The 26,983-nt window shown below is 37.0% G+C and overlaps 1 protein-coding gene across 3 annotated transcripts in view; it reads left to right on the top strand.

Annotated features, from left to right (window-relative positions):
• Nucleotides 1-26,983, top strand: part of VWA8 (von Willebrand factor A domain containing 8) — a 364,407-nt gene that overhangs the window by 257,373 nt on the left and 80,051 nt on the right. For all 3 annotated transcript variants that reach the window (XM_082365255.1, XM_082365257.1, XM_082365256.1), the window contains one exon: nt 2,844-3,048. In XM_082365255.1, coding sequence (XP_082221381.1) covers nt 2,844-3,048 — 205 coding nt within the window. The remainder of the gene's footprint in view (nt 1-2,843; nt 3,049-26,983) is intronic.

Raw genomic sequence — 26,983 nt, forward strand, 5'->3', positions numbered from 1 at the left:
CTCAACCTAAGTGTGTGCCTGCTTTTGTATAGATTGATGTCACATCCCCTCCTAACATGTACTCCCTCACAGGCAACTGAGGCCTCACAACACATTGGTTAAAGGCTCACCCAAAATCCTGGGGAAAGGAGCCTGGAGAGGCTTCCAATGTCAGAGGAAGGCCAGCTACACCTGTCAGTCACCCAAATGTCACCAGACCTCCTGTTGACCCACGCCTCCAGCTCCCAGAAGAAAATCACTCAGCATGACAGTACAAAATAACTCAGAAACACAGTTTCATTTCTTAGGACCTTTTAGTCAGGTTCGAGAAATATGAAGAATAAAAGTATTATCCAAAGAAATAGATTTACTTGTTCCAACATATATAAGAATGCCTTCTTGGAACATCTTAATGTGTCAGTTTAATGAAAAATAGCTTTTCGTCATTTGGGGAAATTTCTTATTCCATTGTATGTTCATTAAAACAAACTATTAGTTCAAGTAGCAAAAGAAAAGAACTTTTTTTTTACATTTCTAAAGCATGATGATTTTTTTCAATATTTCTCTTAATTTCTCCCTAATTGGCCCTAGCTTTTTATTTCAGTGCTTTTCTCTGTTAACTTTCTGTATGAACCATATGTTATACCTGCCATAGAAGTAACATCTGGAAGGGCAGCTATATATATACAGCCAGTGCCAGCCGATCACCATACTTCATTCATTTAGTGCTGTGCTGTCCAGTAGAAATAGAATGTCAGCCATATATGTAATTTTATGTTCTTAGTAGCCACATTAGAAAAGTAAAAAAAGAAACAGGTGAAATTACCTTTAATAGTGTTTTATTTAACCCATTCTATTTAAAGTATTACTATTTTGAAATGTATTCAATATAAACATTTTAATAATACTTGACATTCCTTTTTTCTTCTGAGTCTTTGAAACCCAGTATGTATTTTACATTTACAGAACACCTCAATTTGGACTTGCCATATTTCAAATGCCACGTGGTTTAGAGTCTGTTCATTATCAGTATATCCTGAGTCTCTCTTGAGATTAACTATTGCCGTTTTTGGCGTATATGTAATCCAAGGGAACAACCCATCTGGATTTCAGTTTTGTTGCTGGTTGCTTAAATTTAGTATTCTGCTAGATAGCAGGAATTTTCCATTTGATGGCTAACTTCAAATAATAGAAAACACAGTAAAACTATATGTGACTGCAGGGCCAAAATAAATACATCACTTTCACTCTCAGTAAAATGTGAGTATTATTCCTCAAATATTTTTATTATTTGCATTTGTAAAATGATACTACTTAGCTCTGACATTTGGGAGTATATAAATCTGGGCTTCACTCTACTATAATTCTATGTATTCCTTAAAGACTTTGTTATTATATATAAGGGGAATGTGCATTTTTTTAAAAAAAGGTGAAGAAGAGATTCTAGACCTGGTGTGCAAGTTGTAGTAAATATGTGATATCTTCAAGCACATTTTTGACATACTGAAGAAATTGCCCCTGTAAATTTAAAGTTTCATGGTGGAGAGTTAAATAAGCAACCAGTAGGTACTGTGCTCAGTAGAATCGTACATATTGAGCACTTGTGGCAGAATTTCAAACATCATAGGTGGATAAATTTCATTACTCTTGAGTAGCCTTTTACTTCACCATCTGTACCTACTAGTTCTTTTCCTAAGGCAAATATTTTTTGAGAGAGTACCATGAGATGAATCCTGTATTATATCAAATGTTACCTTCATTGAGTCCTTCTAGTACTGTAAAGTAGTTCTGAAACACTTCTTCCATCCTTCTGTTTTTGTTCTCTTCATATAAACATTTTCTAAGACTTCCATGTTCCACAATGGCTGGCTTTGTCACTCTGTGTTTAGTATCTACTAAGGCAGCCTGATAAAAAGGCTAAAGTCGCCTTGATTTATTCTTTAGTATATTATAAGAATTTACCCACTATGTAGTAGTTTTGTGGTTTTAACAAATCTACATTGATAGTGTATTATGTTTTTATTATCTATTAGATCATCCCTTTAGACCATTTATTTCATACAGAAAATATCAGATGTATTTAGAGAGCCAACACTGGTAATTAGAATTTATAATCTGTGTTTCTTTTGTATAGTGAAAGCTATACTGAGGTAAAGGAAGTGTGCAGTTGACTCTTATAGGCAAAAGTTGCATTCCTAGAAATGACTATTTCTGATATGTAATATCAGAAATAGGTATATGTATGAAATATATAATACAAGAAATATATAAATTCTTTATTATAAATCCATATAACTTTCTAAGTTAGAAAAGGTGAAATATTAAATATAAATGCAATTAAAGCACATAAACAAGACATCAGTTTCAGCAGTGACCTTAGACCCCTAAGGAGTGTGTCCAGTGCTGAGGGTATGTGAGGTGTCGGTTGGTTTAGAGTTTCTTTCTTCCTGACAGTGAATGCTAATGTCATCCAGGATCTACAAATACAGGAATATGTAAATAACCAGTAAATAACTATGTATTTTTTCCTTACATGTGGATCTGTTGGTATCTTATCTTTTAATTGTGCTTACGATTAGAATGTTTTTTTAAAGCATTACTTTTCTTACTGAAGTATAGTTAATTTACAATGTTGCATTAGTTTCAAGTGTAAGCAAAGTGATTCACATATACATATATATATATTCTTTTTCAGATTCTTTTCCATTATAGGTTATTACAAGATATTGAGTATAGTTGCTGTACAGTAGGTCCTTGTTGTTTAACTATGAGAATTCTTTGTAGGAAGTTTAATGAACCTGAAATCAGGTTAAACTAACTTCATTACCTGGACTTCACTGGTTGAACGCTGATTTCTTTTGCAGATCAGACTTTCTCTCACCATATACCACGTGGCTATCTACTATCTCAGACACAGATGCACTGCTGGCTGAGTGGGGCAAAGGTGGCGTTGTCACTGTTGATATGGGAGGTCGCATCCGGCTTTGGGAAACTGGACTGGAACATCTGCAGCGGTCACTCATGGAATGGAGAAACATGATTGGGCAAGAAGGTGACAGACTTATGCAGGTACCACTTGAATTGACCTTACCTCTTAAGGGTACACATTTGGTTATAAATTCATTCATTTAGTTGCAAATGCCACAGTCGTGGAAACTCCCAGCCCAGTGACTCAAATGTAGTTTACTTAAATAGCTAAAATAATTTTGGGACTCATAATAGAAAAAGACAGATCTATCCTTCCAGATAGTGAAAAAGTAAACATGTGCCTTTTTTGTCTGTCAGTGCTTAAATATATAGGTTCCTCACCTCACAACATGCAAATACAATCATCAACTTTTTTATTTTTTAACCTTAAGCATTAATCAGTTTCCAGCACCACCTTTGCATCTGTTCTCACTTATGCCATTGTCGTCAGCATCGCCCCATCGCTACCAAGGAAACAGAAATACTGAGCATCTAAAACGCAGCGCATTATTGTAAGGCCAAAACGTTTAGACTAGAGAAGATAAGAAGAATTATGCATCCAATAGAGATGTGTTTTTACCAACCTCCTTATTTCCAGAGAATGGAAGTTTAGGAGTCATAATAAGTAGACCCAAGCCTGCACTAGGAAGAAATATGAGAACAGGTCACCACAGAGGGAGGAAGTTCCACAGCTCCAGAAATGGCTCAGTCACCAACTAGTCTAGTTGCTGTCTGGAACTAATGTGAGCAGTGAGTAAGGCTGTGTACCCATAAATACTAAACCCTATTATAAAAGGATTTATTTTATTTGTAATTTATTTATTTTAACCTTCAGAGGAAAACTTCTTTGTTTACATTTCATTTCTATCCAGCAAAAAAGAAAGGTAGGTTCCTGCCAACTGTGTTGCTCTGTAAAGAACCAGTTAACAAGATAAGAAATTTCTACCAACTACTCCACTGATATCTGATTAATAATTACTATTTTCTGTGGTTATTTTTGTGATATTCCTTAGAGGAGAAATATATGTGTGTGTGTGTGTGTGTGTGTGTGTGTGTATTTGTAAATGGGTAATACATATTCCTAGATTATAGGAACATTTTGAAAATCGCAAACCAATATAGGCCAGCAGCCCCAAATCCTTTTGAAAGGGTATGAGTATATTAATTTAATTAAGCTAAAACAAATGTATTACTCTAAAATAAACATGTCATTAAGTGCAGTGGATCTCTCACAGTAACAGACTGAATGTTGGTCACTATCCATAACAGTAATTAGAAAATTAATTAACTATGGTTCTGCTTCTTTCATTACTCTGAAGATTAGTTTCTTCTCCCTTTGAATGAAGCTCCTCTTTTCATTACAGTAATTGATGCCTCATAGTAAATACTACTGTGTTTGAATTTCTTATATTTTATTTCAATTTCTCATGTGTTATAACGAGGTTATAACAATTAAGTTTATCTTTCACAACAGAACTTTTAAAAGGAGCGTCACTCGTGATTTTGATAACAGGTCTTCACTGGTTCAAAAATTAACCCCTATTTGTGTTTTAACCATGTAGCTCTCCTCTTCCCAGTGACTCTCCTGCCTCTGTTGTACATCTTTGTATCTCCAGCTCTTAGCATGATGATTGGTACACAGTAGACAAATATGCTTGTTTATACTCATATATACGAAATTGAAGCTTTTTGACAACAAATGGAATTCTTTTTTTTTTTTTAACATCTTTATTGGAGTATAATTGCTTTACAATGGTGTGTTAGTTTCTGCTTTATAACAAAGTAAATCAGTTATACATATACATATGTTCCCATATCTCTTCCCTCTTGCGTATCCCTCCCTCCCACCCTCCCTATCCCGCCCCTCTAGGTGGTCACAAAGCACCGAGCTGATCTCCCTGTGCTATGCGGCTGCTTCCCACTAGCTATCTATTTTACATTTGGTAGTGTATATATGTCCATGCCACTCTCTCACCCTGTCACATCTTACCCCTCCCCCTCCCCATATCCTCAAGTCCATTCTCTAGTAGGTCTGTGTCTTTATTCCCATCTTGCCACTAGGTTCTTCATGGCCTTTTTTTTTTTTTTTCCTTAGATTCCATATATATGTGTTAGCATACTGTATTTGTTTTTCTCTTTCTGACTTACTTCACTCTGTATGACAGACTCTAACTCAATCCACCTCACTACAAATACCTCCATTTCGTTTCTTTTTATGGCTGAGTAATATTCCATTGTATATATGTGCCACATCTTCTTTATCCATTCATCCGATGATGGACACTTAGGTTGCTTCCATGTCCTGGCTATTGTAAATAGAGCTGCAATGAACATTTTGGTACATGACTCTTTTTGAATTATGGTTTTCTCAGGGTATATGCCCAGTAGTGGGATTGCTGGGTCGTATGGTAGTTCTGTTTTTAGTTTTTTAAGGAACCTCCATACTGTTCTCCATAGTGGCTGTATCAATTTTGGAATTCTTTTAACTGTCTCAGTTTATCAGTTGTAACTGAATAAGTATTGAATGAATATATATAGTTTCTAAGTTAGAAATGAACAGAAATATAGTATCTAACATCTCAAAAATAATCAAAATACTCCGCTATATTATACAAGGCAGTATCTGATCCTTCTACAAATGAAACATTTTCTAGGAAATGTGTAACTTTATGTCTCCAGTTCAAAGTGCAGCTATAATAGAAATAAGACTTATTCAGTAATAAAGGTACATAATTCAAAATTGAATGATAGTTCCATTTGTAAAATTAGAATGTTAGAATGTTATCTAACATTCTCCTTCCATCTCTGCTGTTCCTTGATCCATTTTGTTGATACTGAAAATATACACTTACATACATACTCAAACTGAGAAACAAAGTATGAGCATATATCTTTATGTCTAAACAGACAGAATTCATTGTCCAAATAATCTGCTGTTGTTGTAATTTTTGGTTACATCTCTCCTCTTCCTTCTCACTGCTTAATAAATAATGAGACAGCATACTTAATTGCTTTTATTTAGACCAGCTTATGTTACTATTTACAAGTAGTTTGTACAACCAAATCTAAATCTGAATCATTCCAGGAGCAATGGTAATAACAAGCAAAAATGTGTCTTTTACAGCTGCCTTCCTAATCAATCCCTCAACCCACTCCTCATTTATGGACCCTTTATTCAACATTGGTCTGCTCCTGATTTGGGCTCTTGGAAAATACCTTCCATAGAAGTACTGAGAAAAGAGAATATGTTCTCAGGACCATACTTATCTCTTGCTGACTGCCAGCAGCTTCCCTGTCAATGGCAGAGTAACCTGATCTCCATCTAGTGGCCAAATGGACTTACTTTACATCATAGAAATTAAAAGGCCTGGTTTACACTCCAGTAGTTTGAGGCAGCCTCAGACCTGCTGTTAGGGGAGGTTTATACAAGCCTCTTCAGCGGTTCTTATTGGTCATGAGATGCTCCTTTAGGTCAACAGTGAAGGCCAGGCAGAAAATCTGCCATGCCATTCACCACTTATTGGCCCCCATCTTTCCCTGATTCCTTTGCTTGGTGTCAAAAGAACTGTTTATCTTTAGATAAACTCTGTCAGTTACATGTTTTATCCCTATCCTTTATGACTTTGCTACATATCAGCCTTCTTGAGGTATTAGCTTTGAAGCCATTGTTGCTTTGAATTTTTGTTTCTGTTTAATGCATTCATTGATAGTTTTCTTTAATGAGCACAGCTTGCAAGAGAGTATATTTTGAGCTTCATATAAAATGTGTTCATTAATTTTACATGCTTTGATAGGAACATGTGTTTTTCTTATAGTAAACAACTATAACAACAAACTCAAAGTATCACTATAACTGTAGTCTAAGGACCCATTATTAAGAATTCATATTTACTACTTTTAGACTCAATATTTTCAGAAGCACAGGTTAATTATAAGCAAAATTTTTCTGACTAGGTTTTATAGTGTTCTCTATAAAGCATAGTTTTCATATTTTTATTTAGTTACATTTGGATTCCTCCCAAGAAGGCTACACCACAGTTTTCCTCAGAAATCAAATCATCTTCTCTAAAAAGCTCCTGGTGACTCTTCTTGCAGGAGCAAAAAGGCTAAAAGATTACAGTTTTCAAATGTTATTGTCTAATTACATAAACTAATCAGAAACTAAATCCTTCTTATATTACTCGTAGAATCTCTTTGAGGCCTTTTTGAATAATACTTCCTTAACTGTATACTTTAAAACTTGATAGAATCTTTGAAACAGTGTGGGACTGGAACTTATTGACCCTTATATTTAAGATAGTGCCTGGTACACAGTAGTTATGGTAAATATTGAAAATAGAGAGAGGCATAGACAAAAATACATAGAAAAGATAACCGGTTTATACTAAGCACCTAATCTTTCAAAGAAGGTATTCTAGGAATATGAGTAAATGTCACTTGCTGTACTTTGGTAACTAGGCCTAGCCTTTTCTTTAACTACACATCCAACGCTTATGATTTTTTAAGAATGTTAAGGCCCACTTCCAGTTTTGGAAACCACAAGATTATTTAATTGGTACTCTATTAGTAAATTTAGTTTTTGACTCTACAAGCTACATTATCTCCAGAACTTCTGTGAAAGTTTGCAATTCTTTGTTCTTCTTAAGGATCATATTCCACTCCTGTACTTCACTCTTGGCTTTGGTCAGCAATTCTGAAAACACTTAACAGTCTGATTAAGTGGCTCATTGTTATAGAGTGATAACACATTTTATAGGACTGTTATACGTACATATATCTTTGGGAATCTTCCTTGGCCCAGAAAGGCAATACTTCTTAAAATTTTTTTTTATAATTTCCCACCATATCTCCTAGTGATATATCAGTAGAAGTGGTTTTCATCAAGATGGTCTAGCTATTTGCCTATGTGGTAACACTTGGTCAGTGCCTCTAATGATTTTTCCTTTGTTTATTGCTGTTAGAGAAATCCCAAACATAGAAATTCATTTTGAATCTAGACTTTGAATAAGATTTTCAGGCTTACCTAATGAAAATGCAAGATCCCCTGGAGAGTGTACTACCCAGTAGAGTGCTGACAGCCCAGCTCTCTGGAAGGTGGGGGGCAGTTTACAACGTTTGCCAGTTACCGAGATGTAAATACTCCCTCCATGGCTGATTTAAAGCTACCAAAGGTTAACAATCTACTCACAAAGTCTCTGAATATTTAGCAAGCATCTCTCACAAACTAGTACAATCTGGTTCCAGCATGCCCCTGGCTTGATTAAGCCTTTAACTAACTCCCCAAGGAGAATTATGACAGTTACCTGACTGCAAGGTCCTTCAGAAATAAGACAACGGAAATGTGGATAAGAAGAAAGAAAGACAAAAGAAAAGGGAAAGAGGTACTGAGAACACACATCAGATGGTGTCATGATATCTCTGGGAGATGTGGAAGCCTACAGTTGTCCCAATTACAGATTAGCAATGCTCTTCTTGAACAAAGAATTCAGTTTGAGCAAAGAATTGGAGAGAAGTCTATACTCAAGTGGGATAACACTCATGGGTTCGTGCATAAGGGCCTCCTTTCTTATAAACTCTTTCAGAAGGAAATTGCCAGTCGATTTTTACATTCCTCCAGAAGTAATGCTTCCATTGGATCACAAATTTGTCAGTAATAGCTAAATGTAACTAAAATTAAATCAACAGCCACCTTCCCAAGACAAGCAAATCAACAAGTTTATGAGTTTAAAGAGGCCATGAGTTTTCATTAAACTTTTGTGCATATCCAACAAAAAAGATAACGTAAAAATTATGAAAATCATGGGTATTAGAGTTTTAAAGTAATATTAAAAATAGAAATATCATTTAGCTTTTACATTTTAGAAAAGGCCTAAATTTAGGTAATTGCTTTTCAAATCATCAGCAGCAGAAATACTTCAACTCCTTTCTCTCATGACAGACCTTAAGATCATTACTTTATATACTATATCCCCATTGCATACTGCTTGACAATATAATCAGCAAGTAAAGAAGTAATCTTAGTACTATTTATTTAAAGTATAAAGGAAAACAAATTAATTCTGTAATATGTCAGTTATAAATTGAGATATCAAATGCAATGAATATGTTGACAATCAATGGCTCTAGAATTTTTGTGGTTCTAAGCTCATTATGTATATAGTTATGTATAATCAACACATCACAATGGCTATAGAAATAAAACCTTGCTGTTATATTTATAGAGAATATTGTAATTTTATTTATAAGTGGTATAGCCTATTGTTTAAGAGCATGAAATTTTAAGTAGTCAAACCCAGGTTCAAATCCACGTACCACTTTTTAAGTGATCTTCGGCAAATTACTCATTCTTTCTAATTTTCACTTTCCAGTCATAATATAAAGACAATCCCAGTGTACTTTACAAGTTGTTGTAAGAGTGAAATGCATTCATACTTGTCACAAAGTATTTAGTAAACAAATAAAAATTAGAAACTCAGAAGTTAGGTAATATTGGGCTACAGAATTCTTTAACACTTACATGGAAACAAAGCCAAATTAAAAGGAAGCAGTGTTACCCAAACACCTACTATTACATCATGACCCAGTGAGTTACATAATTCATCATCTGCCTTAGTGTTGAAAGAGAGCTTTGCTTATAATCCTGTTTAGGAAAAGTTTTGTCAGGCCCAAAAAAGGAATTGAAAAAATGGTCTGGGCCTAAACTTGTCAGCTTGAAGAAAAGCAGGAAATCAATGGTAGGACAATTGTCAGCAGAGGAATATAGTGTTTAGCCTTATTCAAAAGACAAATTAGAACAGGACCAAAAAACACACAGTGAAATATACATCATCTTTAGCCGAGTCCTGAGAACAGTAAAAAGCAAGCCAAATTTGGAGCTGTCTTTCCTAGTTTTTCTGTATACAATGTTCTTTTGTCTCTATAACATTCTAAAAATGTCTCTCTTTTTATTTTCTGTTTCCTTACAAGGTCAGGGCTTGTAAGTGCCATCTCTAACCTCAAGTGCCATCTCTAACCTCTCCCTTTTAATAGTTCTACCCATTCTCACATTTATTTATTTAATTAACATTCATTGATCATCTAGACTCACTAGGATAAAGAAATAAATAAGAGACAGGTACAGACCCAGGGAACTTACAGTCAAGTAGCGCTATAACCAAATAAACTATGGTGCAGTGTGGTGAAGAAAGTGATGGAAGCATGATTAAGGGACCGGAGGACAGCAAAGAATACTTAACTCTATCTTTGGAAGTGGTTTTAAGATAAAATAATACCAGAATCTGGTTTTTACGGAAGGGGAAAGGGACTCCTGACAAATCGAATACAGGTTTAGTTTTGCCTCTTACCAAAATCCCAGTAAGAAAACAATAAAGGATCAAAAAAGGTACAAAACCACAAGATTAGAGATGCAAAACACTTTGGAGGATTAAAAAATACATGTGTAGGTGATGACTGAGTTAGTGACTGGAGAGAACTAAAACCCTAAAATTCCTCTGGGGGGGAGATGCAAGCTTTCCTCTATGGAAGCCCATAAAGCATCAGGACTTGAAGACACCATGTTCCAAAGAAGGTTAGAGTATAGGGCAGCACTGAAAATTGGCAGATTACTTGAAAGCCCACATAGAGGCCATTTAGAAACACGGATTTTCTCCTCCATCTTATGCACCTGGGCAGCCGGCTCTCCTCTACCCTTGCAAGAAACGGGAGCCACAATGGAGATCTGCACAGTTTAAGACAGGAGTGAGACCATATAGCCAACAAGAAGATGAAGTGAAGGTCTGCTCTCCTTATTTAGATCTCATGAAGCTGGCATCCATATTTATATCCCTTAAGCAGGAGATTGGGAAAATCCTTTCTGGAAACTGACATGCCCAAGAGAAAAGACTTTCTTTTTTTCACTTTTTTATTTTTTAAGGAAAATATTTTTTTATTTGTTTTCTTATCATTTTGAGTCAATATACACAAATAATGCAGTCTATAGGATGAAACAATCATTTTTGAGATACATTAAGTTAATAAGGAGATAAGTAAAAATGTACTAACATACAAAATTACATTAAAATTAGTACATTGTTTATCCATAGGAAAGCTATTTGTATCCTATCAAGTGATTTTTTTTTTAAATTTTTATTTGAGTATAGTTGATTTACAATGTTGTGTTAGTTTCAGGTGTACAGCAAAGTGAATCAGTTATAAGTACACATATATCCACTCTTTTTTAGATTCTTTTCCCATATAAGCCATTACAGAGTCCTGAGTAGAGTTCCCTGTGCTATACAGTAGGTCCTTATTAGTTATCTATATAGTAGTAGTTATCTATATAGTGTATATGTCAATCCCAATCTCCCAATTTATTCCTACCTCCCCCTACCCCTGGTAACCATAAGTTTGTTTTCTACATCTGTGACTCTAGAGAAAAGCCTTTCTGGTGCTGACATTTGGAAATTTCTCCCTACTAGCCTTACAAGAAGACCCACTTGTTGGCAAGCCCTACTTTATGCAAAAACAAAAAACAAAAAACAAAAATTTCAATCTACTTTTTAATGCCTTATTCTTAAATATTAATGGATAGCCTCTTATATAAAAGATGGAAATCAAAACAAATGAACAGAGAAATAGAGATGATACAGAAAGCAGAAAAGCATTTCACAAAGTGATAATTGATATTCTCAGAGAGGTAAGAGAAAATATTATAAAACAGAAACATAGTGCTATTTTAACATAGTAACCTTCAAAGAACCTTCAAAGAAAGATCTCTTGGAAATTAAAAAGTAGTAGCAGAAATAAATTAATAAAAGGGATTGGACATTAGGAACTCTCCCAAAAGACAAAGAAATTGAAAATAGAAGAGAGAAGATAAGTCTTATCTGACTAATAAGAATTCCAGAAAGAGAAAATGAAAGGGCAGGAAATGACCCAAAAAGTAATTTAAGAAAATTTCACTAAACTACAGGACAGATGTTCCATTTAATAACTGGAAAACACACACCCTCACACATACACCCCAAAGTATATTCACTTGAAATTTTAGAACCCTGTGGGTAAAGAGACAAAGCTGAAAACTTCTAAGTTGAGGGAAGTGGGAAACAGGTTATATAAAATGTACTATAAATCCTAATAGCATTAGGCTTCTCCACAGCAGCATTGGAAGCTAAAGGGAAAATTATTTCCAACCGAGAATTTTATACCCAGCCAAGCTATTAATCAAATGTGACGGTAGACTAAAAACATTACTAAACATGCAAATCTCAAAAAACTTTCATTCTTTATACAAAAGGAGGGAATAAATGAAGAAAGAAGAAGAAAGGGTGGAAAGAGTGGTCTTAGCCGGGGAAGAGGCAAAGGTAATTCCCAGCATGATCATGAAATGATGTTCTAGAATAACAGCTGCGCCTGAAAACAACTACTCCAAAGCAAAGTGGGAAAACAGGGTTCCAGAAAGAATAGATGTCTTGAAGGGAAAAAAAGCTGGTAATGTGATAGAATAACTATATTGAGAGAATTTTACAGCTCTGCTGGAGAATTTGGGGAACAATTAGTGAGAGATAAATAAAGTAAAGCTAAGAATTAGTAAAGAGTACATATTAGTGGGAAAAATGAAAAATTATATACAGTAATAGTATATAATAGTATATATAAGTATATAGTAATATGTATTATTATAATTAGAAATATATAGTAATATATAGTAACATATATTATTGCATATAGTAATATAGTGCCATATAATAGTAATAATAAAGTAAACAATTAATATTGATTTAACTCAAGTTTATGATGGCACTCTATTAGGATGATAAGGGGAGGGAACATGAGTAATGTATGTTCTAGGTAAGATAGGTGAAATAATCCTTACCTTTCATAGTAGGAAGTCAATAGATAATGTCTGAAACTTAAAAATAAAGAGAATGTAAGAATATTATTTAGAAATATGAAGGTAAATAGCAAGAGACATAGTAAGCAAAGTTGAAGTGACTGGCTACCTTTGGGGAGTGGGAGTTGGGGGGTGAAGATGGTGGAGCTCGAGGTTGCTATTTTTGTTATACTATTTGCCTTATTAAACTATTTACATTTATTACTTTGATAAAAATTAAAAATTGGTTTAGAATAATAATAAGTGGGAATTCACCAGGTAAATAAGAGGAATAAGAGTAGCCATGAAACAAAGATTTCATTTAACTCATCTTTGGATCCTAGACACTTTAAAAAATACATATTTTTTAATAGAACTGAAGAAACTGGTTAATTTTCCTTATTTCACTTTGAAATGACTCGAGTACTAGTTATGAATAAGATGGAGTAAGCACACACTTACCCTGTCTTTTCCACTGAATTCAGCAATAAAATCCGGACAGGATACATTGAGCAACTATTTGAGGTCTCTGAAAAAGAAGTGATAGCACATGGATTGAGGAAGACCAGAATTTGAACTACCATTGAACTAGATGTGTTCCTCCTTTTCCTCCAGAGTCTCCTGGTCTTGACTCAAGGCCATCTGAAAAGGAGGTGGGTACTCTCAGCAAACTAGAAATAGAAGAGAATTTCTTCAGCCTAACAAAAGGCATCTGCAAAAGCCCTACAGCTAACAACATATTTAATGGTGAAAGACTGAGTGCTTTCCCCCTACGATTGGGAATAAGGCAGGAATAACCACACCCATACACCCATCACTCCTGTTCAACATCAGACTGAAAGTCCTAGCCAGTGCAACAACAAGAAAAATAAGTAAAAGTATACAGATTGGAAAGGAAGAAATAAAACTGTCACTATTTGTAGACAACATAATTGCCTACCTAGAAAATCCCACAGAATGTACCAAGAAAAAACAAATAACGTGCAAAATAAACCAAGTCTTTCAACTAATAAGTGAGTTTAGCAAGGTCCGAAATTAATCATATTTCTATATCCTAGCAATTAATTATTAAAAACCAAAATTTTAAAATATATATACCATTTACAAACAGTTCCACCTAAAAATGAAATACTTAGGTATAAATTTAACAAGGCATGTATAGGATATGTATGCTGAATACTACAAAACACTAGTGAAAGAAACCAAAGATTTAAGTAAAAGGAGAGTTCACAGATTAGAATTCTTAACATAATAAAGATGCCGATTCTCTCCAAATTGATTTGGAGAGTTCTAACCAAAATCCCAGTAGGATTTTTTTTTATAACGATAACAAGCTGACTCTAAAATGTATATGGAACAAAAATACTCAAAACAGTTTTTTAAAAGAATAAAGTTAGAGGAATCGTACTACACAATTTTAAGATTTACCGTAAAACTACCATAAGCAGGATGGTATGATGTTAGCAAAAGGACAAACACATAAATCAATGGAATGGACTAGAGTATTCAGAAAGTGACCCAGAGATATATGGCCGATTGATTTTCAACAAAGGTGCCAAAGCAGTTTAATGAAAGGATAACCTTTTCAACAAATGGTGCTGGAACAATTGGACATCCACAGCCAACATGAAAAAAACCTGTTAATTTTAAAAATAAAAATAAAAAAATAAAATGACTCAGTGGCTGCCAAACCAGGAATAATAGTAGTTGACTACAGTATATGGCACCTGCCATGTCATCTTTCATTGTTGCATTAAGTGGAGAATGTAAAGCTAATTCCAAATCTTAAAAACTCCGAAGGTAAAGAAAGCTAATTTGTTTAGAGAGTTTAAAAAAAAAAAAGTCTTAACCTTTGGTATATTTTGGGGGTAAGAGAATGCTCCAGGGATGTAATTCACAGATGGAGAAACTCAAGCTCAAAGAAATTAAGCAAGTTGACCAAAGTCACAGGGCTAGTAAGTGGCAGAGTCAGTGGTTCTGTAATGTGTGCTCTTTAACCACCATGCACTCTGACCCTGGCAGCTTTATCAACTTTCACCCTTTAGTCAGGTATCCAGGGTGCCCTCCCCCTGCCAAAACCTGAAAATGCCAGTGGAGTTAAAACTAGGCATTTGTCTCTGTATAATCCCGTCAGATCATGTTGGTTCCCATGGAAGTCAGGAGTCAAGGAATATTATACAGCTCTGTGGCAAACAGTAATAAGAATCTTTCTTTGGTGCTCTTTAATGGTAATGATAGGAAACAGAATTCTGAGTGATTCTTACGCCATTTCTTAAATCCCTGACACTCTTTCTTTTGATAAATAAATAAAATAGGTTAAAATGTTGCAAAATTTCCATGTTGTTCAAGTGAACAAGGCAGCAGGATCTGAACTTGGTTTCTAGAAGAGCAAGCCTGCCGGCAGGAGAGGAATAATGACAATCACAGGTGTGGGATGGGAGGGTGTGATTCAATAAGGAGAAGAGTGGATTGACTGGGTATCCGTCATCACCACGAAACAACCTTACCGTTGTGTAGCAATGATCTCATCAACCTTTCCTTTCCCAGCGCTAACGATTAACTCTGGGGAATCTTTCACCTCTGTTTTAAAAATGGGACGTTGAAAGACAGGACCCGCACATCAATACAGCTTATCCTCAAGGATGTAGGTGAATCACTGTGGAATGTTTAGAGGAAAACTGATGTCTCTCAAATTTAAGAAGGGTGATCGTCAGTTCCAGTCACCAGTGAAAACAGTAGTGCTGTGATTGTGAGAAGGCAAGATTCCCAAATGTTTACCTATCTCAATATCATTTTTAAAAAGTGTTTGTGATAAGATATAGAGAACAAACTAGTGGTTACCAGTGGTGAGGAGGGGCAAGAGAGGGCTGGAGGAGTGAGAGGTACAAACTATTGGGTTTAAGATAGGCTCAAGGATGTATTGTACAACACAGGAACATAGCCAATATTTTGTAGTAACTGTAAATGGAAAGTAATCTTTAAAGATTACATAAAATTAAAAGTTAATAAAATTTTAAAGTGTTTGTGATAAAGCAAAAGAACATCAAAGAAAGCAGAGGTCAGGTGACACAGAGAAAAATAAACTCCATCATTCCTTTTGTGACAGATAGGTTATGTTAAATCTGTGATCATTTCACTTGTTAGTACTTTGCTTAACCACGTCAGCTTTTAGAACTGCATTGGTTCAGTGTGTTGTCTCATTTAAAAGTTTAAGCACATTGAAAAGCACAAGACCTGACAGGGGTTAAAATGATTTTCTAGAACTAGTTTCATTTGAACCTCTTAGGATATGCTGTGGGAAGATAGAGATGTGAGAATAGGTCTTCTATATAATTACTGCTCACTTTCCAGGCAGAGCACAGCCCTTATATTTCCTCCATGATTGCCTAATAACTAAACCATCAATGTTCTCTGCTTCTATTTAAAAACCACTGAAAGCCCTGGATGCCAGAGAGAAGAGTGTACTATTTCTAGGGTGGGAGTGTGAAGCCCACAAGCTGCAGGGCAGAGCAGAAGCCTGGCTGGGACACAGAAGCTAGAGGAAATAGACTAGCTGGTCTGTCCCAGACAAAGCTGGCACTTTATTCACTTAGAAGTTGCTTTTTTTTTACAAACCGCTGTGTTCCCATGATTTTATTTAACCTGTCGAGTATCGATCCTATTTCAGCCATGTTTGTATACCCACGAAATAACTGTCACTGCGTTTTTTAATGAATTGATTTACCAGTAATTGTCTGCATGTGAATAAAGTGAAAACTTTTAAGTATAATCTCAATCTGTACTAATGAAGAGCCTTCCAGCATTCCCAAGTTTCAAGCAGCAATTGATACCTATAGATCCAAATATAATTACATATTTGTCATCATAAATACCTTTTTCATTGGGGAAGTTTTCCTGTCATATCATTATGTCTACAATCTAATGGCTCTATTAGTTGAATCTCAGTTCCTTAAAAACTCTGTCTTCCTGCCCCCATATTTCTAGTTGATTCTCACATAACAACAGTGTTTATACTCCAGACCTGGCTTTAGGAAAGTCAACAAACCATAATTTCCTAAAGAGATGATGGTGATCCAAGCTGGAGAGTTTCTTTGTGGCATTGGCAGGTTGTCATCTATTGAATTAAGGAAGTTACGGACCAGCAATAGATATTTGAGTCACTTGACAATCAGCCAGCCAGAGTGTTCCCGTGGAGCATTACTCTGTAGCCACCAGCATAGGCCCTGTGGAGGGTCAGAGAATACTGAAATATGAAACATGGTTTTTACCTTCAGGAAGTTTATACTATATAATTGGGGAGGTGAGACTGATAGTCATGAAACAGCAGCCAGTGGTACAAAAGAATGTGTAGTTCAATGTTAAATTGTGGAGTTTGAGCCCTGTGCTGTAGTAGTTCAGAGGAGAGGCACCAATGCAGATGAAATTCATAAGCAAAGGAGATGGGGCTTTGGTTGAATTTTTATTCTGTTTATGTATTTGGATAGTTGAAAAGGAGAGGAAAGGGCATTCCAGACAATCCAAAAAAAAATGACCACAGGCATAGATACGAATGAGCACTGTGTGTTTCCTTAGTAAGAGGAAGAATTGTGCCATAGGCTTGGATCACTGCAAATCCATGAGTGACATGGACACAGATACCAGAGGAACAGTGAACAAACATCATGGCCGATTTGATGCAAGCACAAAGCCCAGAGGGCAAATCCAGGTTCAACACCAGCTATCCCAAGGAAACAGGGGAGTGTACACCAGACCAGAGGCAGGAGTACGAGCTGGGTCTGGGACCACCAGAAACCTACAGGCTGGGAGATTTTCAGAAGACAGTGTGTGATTTACTTTCAACACAGTCTTGCTGGCGTGGGACTTCTTAAAAGCAGTTGAAAGAAAGCTCACCTTCTTGGCAACCCTTGGTCTGTCTTAAGCGTATCTGTAGCGTATTGTAAGACAGGCTTAAGGGAAGCAAATGGTGTTTGGGGGGGAGTAATGCAATAAGGAGTCACCTGAATAGGAGGAAGCAGGCCGTGTGAAGGCCCAGTGAGATTTTTAGGTTCCCTGTGCCCAGGAGCTGCTGAAGGTCATTGAATAAGGAAAGTGTATGGAGTAGTGAAGGATGTATTAGGAGGATGGACTTGGTAGTGATGTGAGGTCTGGAAAAGAGCCCTGAGTGAAGCAGGGCAACCGGGAGGCTGAGGTATGGCCAGGTGTGAGCCAATGGCAAAAGGCCGAATAGGGACCTGGATGCAGGCGTTTTGCATGTCTCTAGGGTGGGTGTCTGGCAGACCATTGAAGGAGTCAGGAGAGCAGAGAGGAGATAGGGTTGGGGCATTTTAAGTGTGCTAAATTTGAAGTAATGGTGAGATATTCCATTGACATTGCACAGTCAGTAATTGGAAAATAACAATTGGACTCGAACTTCAAGTTAGCAAGAGTTCCAGTGATCTTTTTTTTTTTTTAACATCTTTATTGAAGTATAATTGCTTTACAATGGTGTGTTAGTTTCTACTTTAAAACAAAGTGAATCAGTTATACATATACATATGTTCCCATATCTCTTCCCTCTTGCATCTCCCTCCCTCCCACCCTCCCTCTCCCACCCCTCTAGGTGGTCACAAAGCACCGAGCTGATCTCCTTGTGCTATGCGGCTGCTTCCCACTAGCTATCTATTTTACATTTGGTAGTGTATATATGTCCATGACACTCTCTCACCCTGTCTCCAGTGATCTTTAGCATGGACATTTTCACTGAAACCATGAAAATGGTTAGCTGCTAAGGAGAGTAGAGAGATCAAGCAAAATGATCAGGACAAATAAGCTATTTAGAAATACGTAGAGTCAGATGTTCCTGAAAGCATATTCTCAGAACCCTTTTTTGTCAGGAATCCGTGTCCACACTGTTGGAAAATACTGTATAACCTAGAAGACGCTTAGAGATGAAGTTACAATTAGTAAATATCTGGCTTTGAGAAGTCCCAGTAAAGAAACCTCTTTAATTTGTTTAACCCAATAGTTCCTAAATGTGTTCAAAATCTTTTTAATACTTTAGCAAGTTGCTGGTCTCTATAGTCCTGGTTTTCTTTGCTCCAGTTCACCGTGGACCCTCTACAGTAGGTCTCTTAGGACAAGAGCCTTATGCTAATTCTAATCCTGACTCATGTTACAGCCTTGTTGCATGGCATTTATGTCTAAAGAGAATATATTTGGAATGCTAGGGTTAGGTTGACAGTTAAAAGAATAGTTTCCCTCCATACCTTTGAAGAGAGGACCTATTATTTCATGTGATTCCATATTCATTATGGAAAAAGAAAAGGTACTGAAAGTGACAAAGATTCAGCTCACACTAACTTAAACTACAAAAGGGGGTTTATTGGCTCATATAACCAAGAAGTCCCCGGGCCTTAGGCACAGCTCAAACCAAAGGCTCAACATGTGTCACAGGACACAGACTCTGTCCTCTTCGTTATGCTTTTTCTGAGGTGGCTTTATTCTTACAGTCTTTCTCCATCTGGTGGCAAAGATGGCCCTGGTAGCATTAGGTTCTGCATGGTTCTCATAGCTGGTAATCCCAGCCAAAAGGGACTGTCTTTGCCAGTAATTTCATCAGAAGTCCTCAGAAGTGCTCCAACTGGTCTTTGAGATCTCATGCCCATCTCTGAACCGATCACTGTGACCAAAATGATGGGATACTCTTACGTGGTCAGACCTAGGTCATGTCTCCACTTCTAGAGTTTGGGATGAGAGAGAACTGTATCAGTCCCATCTGAACCACGTGTTAGGAATAAAGGAAATACCCCAGAAGAAATACTGACTAAGCAAAAAACATGACCGTGTGATTTTTTTTTTTTTTTTTGTAATTTTGACTGCTACCTTCCAAGTGACAGCTGATGACCTTCCAGTTTAGGGTTTCCTGGAGGCCAAGACTATTGTCAGGTTTATTTTGTTTTGCACTCAGGATGACATTCATGAAACATGACCCTTACCAAATGCAAAATGATGATAATTAGGCCAGTGATGATTATATAGCATCCATTAAATTTATCTTCTGTTTCATTCCTAGACTGAATACCTCAAAAATATGTGCTTGGTTTTCTAAGTACATGTAGGGCAGAAATAAATATTCTAGTTACAGTTTTCTTATGAGATTTTCCAGTTGCCAGGGTTCTGAATGAAATTGTCAAGTCTTTCTTGACAGTGCTCTGATGATATTACAGTGGGTTTTCCCCCCCAATGAAAAGAATTCACTAATATTGAATAATTTTCATTATTTTTTCCTTTTATATACTTCTGTTGTAAATGCTATTAAAGCCCTATATTTCACATTGCTGGTATGAGTTGAATAATCCTTTCCGTAAAGAACAACGACATCTATAGAGCTCTAGTAGGGAAAACTAAAACTTAAATAGGTTTTGTGCTAGCTGAAGGGGAAAATGCTGCATTTGACTGTGAGTCATCATGACCTCAACCACTCTGCCATCATATTCACATAAGAGTCATTGCCCAGAAAGAGAAAACCCTGACATAATGTCAGAAACAAATCACGTGTTTTAAGTCTGGTTTGAGTTAACCCATAGAACCCCCAACAAATACATAAGGCTATTTCACAGCAATAAATAATAGCTATTATTGTTACTCTGGCTCTCTTAATACTAAAATATGATTTTTTTCCTATCCTATAGCCCATAATTACTAAGCTGCATGTCTCTCTAGTAAGGATAAGCTTCTGACTGCTCTCAGGAGTAAACAGCAACAGACCTGATGATTCTGAATATAACTCTTCTTCTCACCGAAACTCAGGTTGAGAAATATTTAGGTAGATTTATAGACAGACATATATTTATATTTACTTATTTCTATTTTATATTATTTTATTTTATATTTATATTTACTATTTATATATTATATGAATAGGTTATATATTATATTAATTATAAATTATATTTATAAATAAAACCACCTCTGAGTTTTTCACTATATCTTCTAATCTTTGGTGAGTTTGACAGGAGCATATGTTCATCAAAGGCAGCTGATAATAAAAACAACAGAAAGAAAAAGCATTCCCCCTCAGAGCCTTAAATCCAAGCTCTATTTATAATTTCTCTTCTCAGGTATAGACAAATAATTTACCCTTTTGTTTTTCTTCACCAAATCTAATTACATCTTTTAAAACTGTTTGCTTATTTTACCTTTCTCTCTCTACATTTTTTTCCATGAACCACTTTAAAGTAAGTTGTAGGCACGATTCCCTGTTACCTCCAAACACTTTGGTGAGTATTTCCTCAAAACAAAAGCACTCTCCTACATAACCACAATACAGACCTTAAAATCAGGAAGTTAACATTGATACTACATTAATGTCTAAAACTTATACAAATTTCAAATAAAGATGTTTAAAAAAAAAAAAAAGCTCTTTTAGAAGATGAAAGAAGGGAAAATCCCTCCTAATTTGCTTTATTGAGGTCAGAATAAGCTAGTTTCCAAAATCTGACAAAGGCACTATAAGAACAGAAAATAACAAGGTAGTGTTCTTCATGAATACAGACCAAAAATAAAATAAAATAAAACTTATACAAATTTCAGATGTCCCAATAACATCCTTTATAGCAAAAGGAAACAATCCAGATCATGTGTTACAATTCAGTTAACACATCTCTGTTATCTTTCAGTCCAAAACAGGTCCTCATCTTTCTTTGACTTTCATGACCTTGACATTTTTGAAACGTATAGGCCAGTTATTTTGTAGAACATTCCTCGGTTTGGGCTTATCTGATTCAGTTTATGGATCTTTGGTTGGAATATCCCAGAAATGATGCTGTGTTTTTCTCAGTGTGTCCTATTAGGTGACACACAGGATGTCGATTTGTCCCATTACTGGTGATGTTAACTTTAAACATTTGGTCAAGGTATTATCTCCGCTGTATTTCTCTACTGTGAAGTTACTGTTTTTCCCCTTTATGATTAATGCATGTGTCTCATGAGCAAACATTTCAAGACTAGGCAAATATTTTGTTTCTCATCAAACTTTCATCCATTAACTTGATCATCCATTGGTGATTCTTGCTCGAATCAATTATTACTACTATGGTTGCCAAGTGGTGATTTTGTCTGATTCTGTCATTCCTTCTGCATTTATTGCTGGCATTCTGAGCTAAGGAAGTGCTCTCCCTTCTTCCTTTGTTCGTTTGTTTTTTATTAGTATGGCTTCATGGATTTCTGTCTTACCTAATAGCTTATAGTCTATTGCCATTCTTATTTATTTTAATGCTCAAATTGTTCTAGACTTATCCAGTGGGAACCCCTTCAAGCCAGTTCCCTTGTCCTTTTGATATGCCTCAGTCGTTGTTTTGAATACATCCTTATTTTGTGGCACAAAAAGTAAATCCAATTGCTTTTGTCACTGATTTTCTGTACTGGGACAAATACTGTTTCTTTGAGCAGTTGTTGGGGGCGCTGCCTGTTCATTTAGGTCAACCTGTTAATACAAAAGAAGCATTCTAACCTACTTCTGTTTAACCAAGTCACCAGTGAACCGACCGTCTTGAGTGGATGTCGGGAGCACCCAGAACATCTGCAGCTCATGAGCTTCTCTCCGATACACCCTCATCCTTCTGCTCCCACCCATTGAGTGGTAATTAACATTTGATAGAAGACATTTCAGCAGAGCCCTCAGGTTTAACTCCCTTACACATAGCAATCCCCCATACCAGGGGTCCCCAACCCCAGGCCGCGGACCGGTAGCAGTCCACAGCCTGTTAGGAACCGGGCCGCACAGCAGGACGTCCCCGGCGGGTGAGCGAGCGAAGCTTCATCGGCCGCTCCCCATCGCTCCGCATCGCTCCGCATCGCTCCCCATCGCTCCCCGCCGCTCCCCATCGCTCCCCACCGCTCCCCATCGCTCCCCACCGCTCCCACCGCTCCCCATCGCTCCCCATCACTCTCCACCATTCCCCACCGCTCCCCATCGCTCCCCATCGCTCCCCATCGCTCCCCATCACTCCCCACTGCTCCCCATCGCTCCCCACTGCTCCCCATCGCTCCCCGTCGCTCCCCGCCACTCCCCACTGCTCCCCATCGCTCCCCATCGTTCCGCACTGCACCCCATCGCTCCCCATCGCTCCCCACTGCTCCCCATCGCTCCCCATCGCTCGCATTACCACCTGAACCATCCCCCCACCCCCGTGGAAAAATTGTCTTCCCCGAAACCAGTGCCCAGTGCCAAAAAGGTTGGGGACCGTTGCCCTACATGTAGCAATTGCACTCAGAGTCCCAGAATGCTCTGTCATTGAGAATCACTGATAATGGAGGAAAATCTACAAAGATCTGAGATAATATAGCCACCACATATGTTGAATATTTTTCTTCATTATAACAGAGTCATATTCTGATCAAGCCCTAAGTAATCATCCATTATAATCTTTGTCTCCTTAAAGATTTGGTCTGAAATAGATAACTTTTCCCCAGGCCGTTGGCCAGAGCCTAAAAGAATACAATTATAGTGACTTTTTATTATTATGTTATTTGACACGTATCTACCAATCCTGGCATACTTCATCATTAACTTTAAATAGCTCCAGATTTTTCTTGATCCTTTGGCTGGAATTGTTATTTCTAGTGACCACACGAGGGTGTCTGTGAGCTTGGAACAGGAGTATTTCAGCTAACTTCAACAACTAATAGCACTTCAACAACTAATAACTGTCGTCATTTCACTGCATTTGGAAATTATAATTTAAAAGTGTAGTCAGATTAGCCAGAAGACTTGAGTCAATGTTCCTTCCGTTAGAAGATCTCTAGACTATGAAATGAAAGGCTTTTATGAAAAGAATTCAGAACTTTTAGTTCTGCCATGGGGTACAGAGAAATTTCCTGAGGTCAAGAACTAAGACATCCATATCCTCTTCCTGGTTCCATCACTGATGAGTGGCTTTGGGCAGTCATATCTCTCTGGGCCTTAATTTCTTTATCTAGTATAAAATGAGATAGATTGTAAACTGATCCTTTAGGCCCTTCCACAAAAGGCAACAATGAAGACAGTGTCTAAAATTAAGATATACATCAAAGAACTTCTCCATCCTAGTGATTCGTTTTTTATTGACTGCTTACAATGTGCTAGCTGCTTTCAATACATTCTCTGATATATCATTACAACCACCATTTCAGGTTATGTATTATTGTTCTCATTCTGAGACTGGGGTAAGTAATTTGCCCCAGGTCACTCTTCTAACAGTGAATAAAGCTGAGATTTCAGCCTAGGTGTCTCTGACTCAGATGCACACATTTTTATTCCTGTTCACCACATAGCTTCCCTAGAGCCAAAAGACTAGTTTCAGTGGAGATCATTCTCTGCACAGTGGAGTTTAGACCAAATGCTCACAGGTGCTGGATCAGGGGGACACAGGCCAGGAGGGTCTGAGGTGAACAGGAAGTCATGCCCCAACTAGGAAGGCAGTCTCTACTTAGCTGTTGCCATGTGAAAATGCAGGCTTGTTTTCTAGAGGAGACCAAAATTCATATTTTCAAATGAAATCTCATTAATTTGGAATTTTGGCAACAAAATTAGACTTTGGGGGGTTAGAAGGATGGCAAAACACTTTGGGACCCACAGATCTCTCTCCCATCTCACCAGGGTGGAGGTGACCTCAAGAAAGGAAGCCTCATTCTCTTCCAAGCTTTTCCAAGTAATTAGCCTATGTTGGTAAATTTCCTTACTTGCTCCACAAAACTCTTAAATTCTCCTAATGACATTAAATGTTTAAAACAGGGATTGGCAAATTATACCAACTGTTTTTGTATGGCTCACAAGCTAAGAATGGTTTTTACATTTTTAATGGTTGAAAAAAATCAAACGAAGAACAATATCATGTGACACGTGAAAATTATATGGAATTCAAATTTCAGTGTCCATAAATAAAGTTTATTGGAACACAGCCCCATTCATTTATCTACACATTATCTGTGACTCCTTTTGTACTCCAAGGGCAGAATTGGGTAGTTGCAACATAGATCATATAGCCCACAAGGCCTAAAATATTTACTATTTGGCTCTTTACAGAAAATATTTGCCAATCCCTGGTTTCAAATACAAGAGCCAAAAAGATACAGTCTACCTCTGCTTTCTGCCCTCTTATATACTTACCCTGAGATAATTTTTTTAAATGGAATCTGCTTAAATCAGAGGGAAGGAAGAAAAATAAACATCTCAAAATATTATCTAGGTATAAATAGATAAAAATTACATTTCTTCTCCCAAAGTTATATACACGTCCTCTAACAAATCTCGAAGTATATCAACTATGTATTTAGTTTTGCATGAGGTTTAAGTCACAATAATAAACAACATAACAGTATTAATTGTCAGGGGAAAAAATCTAATCTAATGAATGGATAAAGAAGGTGTGGCACATATATACAATGGAATATTGCTCAGCCATAAAAAGAAACGAAATTGAGTTATTTGTAGTGAGGTGGATGGACCTAGAGTCTGTCATACAGAGTGAAGTAAGTCAGAAAGAAAAAAACAAATACCGTATGCTAACACATATATATGGAATCTAAAAGAAAAAAATGGATTTTGAAGAACCTAGGGGCAGGACAGGAATAAAGACGCAGACGTAGAGAATGGACTTGAGGACACGGGGAGTGGGAAGGGTAAGCTGGGATGAAGTGAGAGAGTGGCATGGACATATATACACTACCAAATGTAAAACAGATAGGTAGTGGGAAGCAGCCGCATAGCACAGGGAGATCAGCTCGGTGCTTTGTGACCACCTAGAGGGGTGGGATAGGGAGGGTGGGAGGGAGGGAGATGCAAGAGGGAGGAGATATGGGGATATATGTATACGTATAGCTGATTCACTTTGTTATACAGCAGAAACTAACACACCATTGTAGAGCAATTATACTCCAATAAAGATGTTTAAAAAAAAAAAAAACTAATCTGGCCCAGAGTGTTTTTATTGTTTATGCATCTTACAAGTGACAAAGCAAATTCTCCAGTCACAGAAGAATGAGAAGAATGAAGCTAGAACACTCTCCATGCAGCTCTTAAACATGCATTTCCATGCCCTGTGCCTTCCCTCATGTTGTCCTCTCTGGTTGCCCTGCCCACCACCCACTTCTGTGTGTCATTCTTCAAGGCTGAGCAGTTGACCCCAGCCTGCCCACCCCCAGCAGAATTCACCCCTCCCTCCGTGGCATCCGCATGCCCTGGTCACACTGCAGTCTCTTACTTTGATGTGTGTCAGGAAGGCAAGCTTCCCAAGAGCAGAACTCATGTCCCATTCCGGCATCTGCTTGAGAGCCTGACACCTGGTCAGAGCTCAGTAAATTCTTGATGAATCAGTGAATCTGTACATGAATGTATAATTAATTTGGTTATTTAAAGCTTTTATGAGGTCCCTCAGAGGGATGGTAAAAGCTGCAAACTCCTTTGGTGATTTCTAGAAGGCTGAGTCTTTTGTTTCTTTGAGTTCACTGTTCACTAGCTGACTGTTGCCTAGGTTGGCAAAGAACCAAATGGTGATAAATCTCCCACCCCCTAGTTTTTCCTACACTGGTTAGTTTGTGGCTCCAGAATGAACACCTGTGAACCAGGTAGCTAGAACTGAGTTTGATTTCCAGTTGTAGCCAGTGACCGTAGGCATGTTGCTTAACCCCTCTGAAGCTGCATCTCCCCATCTGCGAAATGAAGCTAACCGTAGCAGCTACGTCACGGAATTGTAAAAACCAAACGAGATAACATATGTTCAAGTGCTCTGCAAGCTGTCAAGTAGTATATGAATGGGAGATGTTATTACTTACTATCATAAATCTGTATAATAAATGGAGGAATGATGATAGAGCATGGGGAACTAATTTTAAAATTCATAAGGAGCTATTGAATTAAATTTGAAAATTTTAGGAATCATGTTGAGTATGTGCAGTAACCCATTTTATTGGAGGAAGGGTTAACACTTTGATCATAACTTACATAGATTAGGATGAACAGTCCAAGGAATTGGATTCTTTCCTGTCCCAACCAGTTTTGTGGAGGCGTGATGTTTGTTGCAGGATGATTCTAATTTTATTTCTAACTTGTGCAAACAACCACTCGTGGTAGAATGTCTTCCTTCTGAGATATGAGGCTTAGTGCATGCAAAAAGCATTCTGGTGTACTGTATTTCCTTCTGCTCTAAAATTCTGCAGTTTGATATAAGC

The sequence above is a fragment of the Balaenoptera borealis genome (genome assembly GCF_965194805.1).
Source record: "Balaenoptera borealis genome assembly, chromosome: 18".
Taxonomy (NCBI): domain Eukaryota; kingdom Metazoa; phylum Chordata; class Mammalia; order Artiodactyla; family Balaenopteridae; genus Balaenoptera; species Balaenoptera borealis.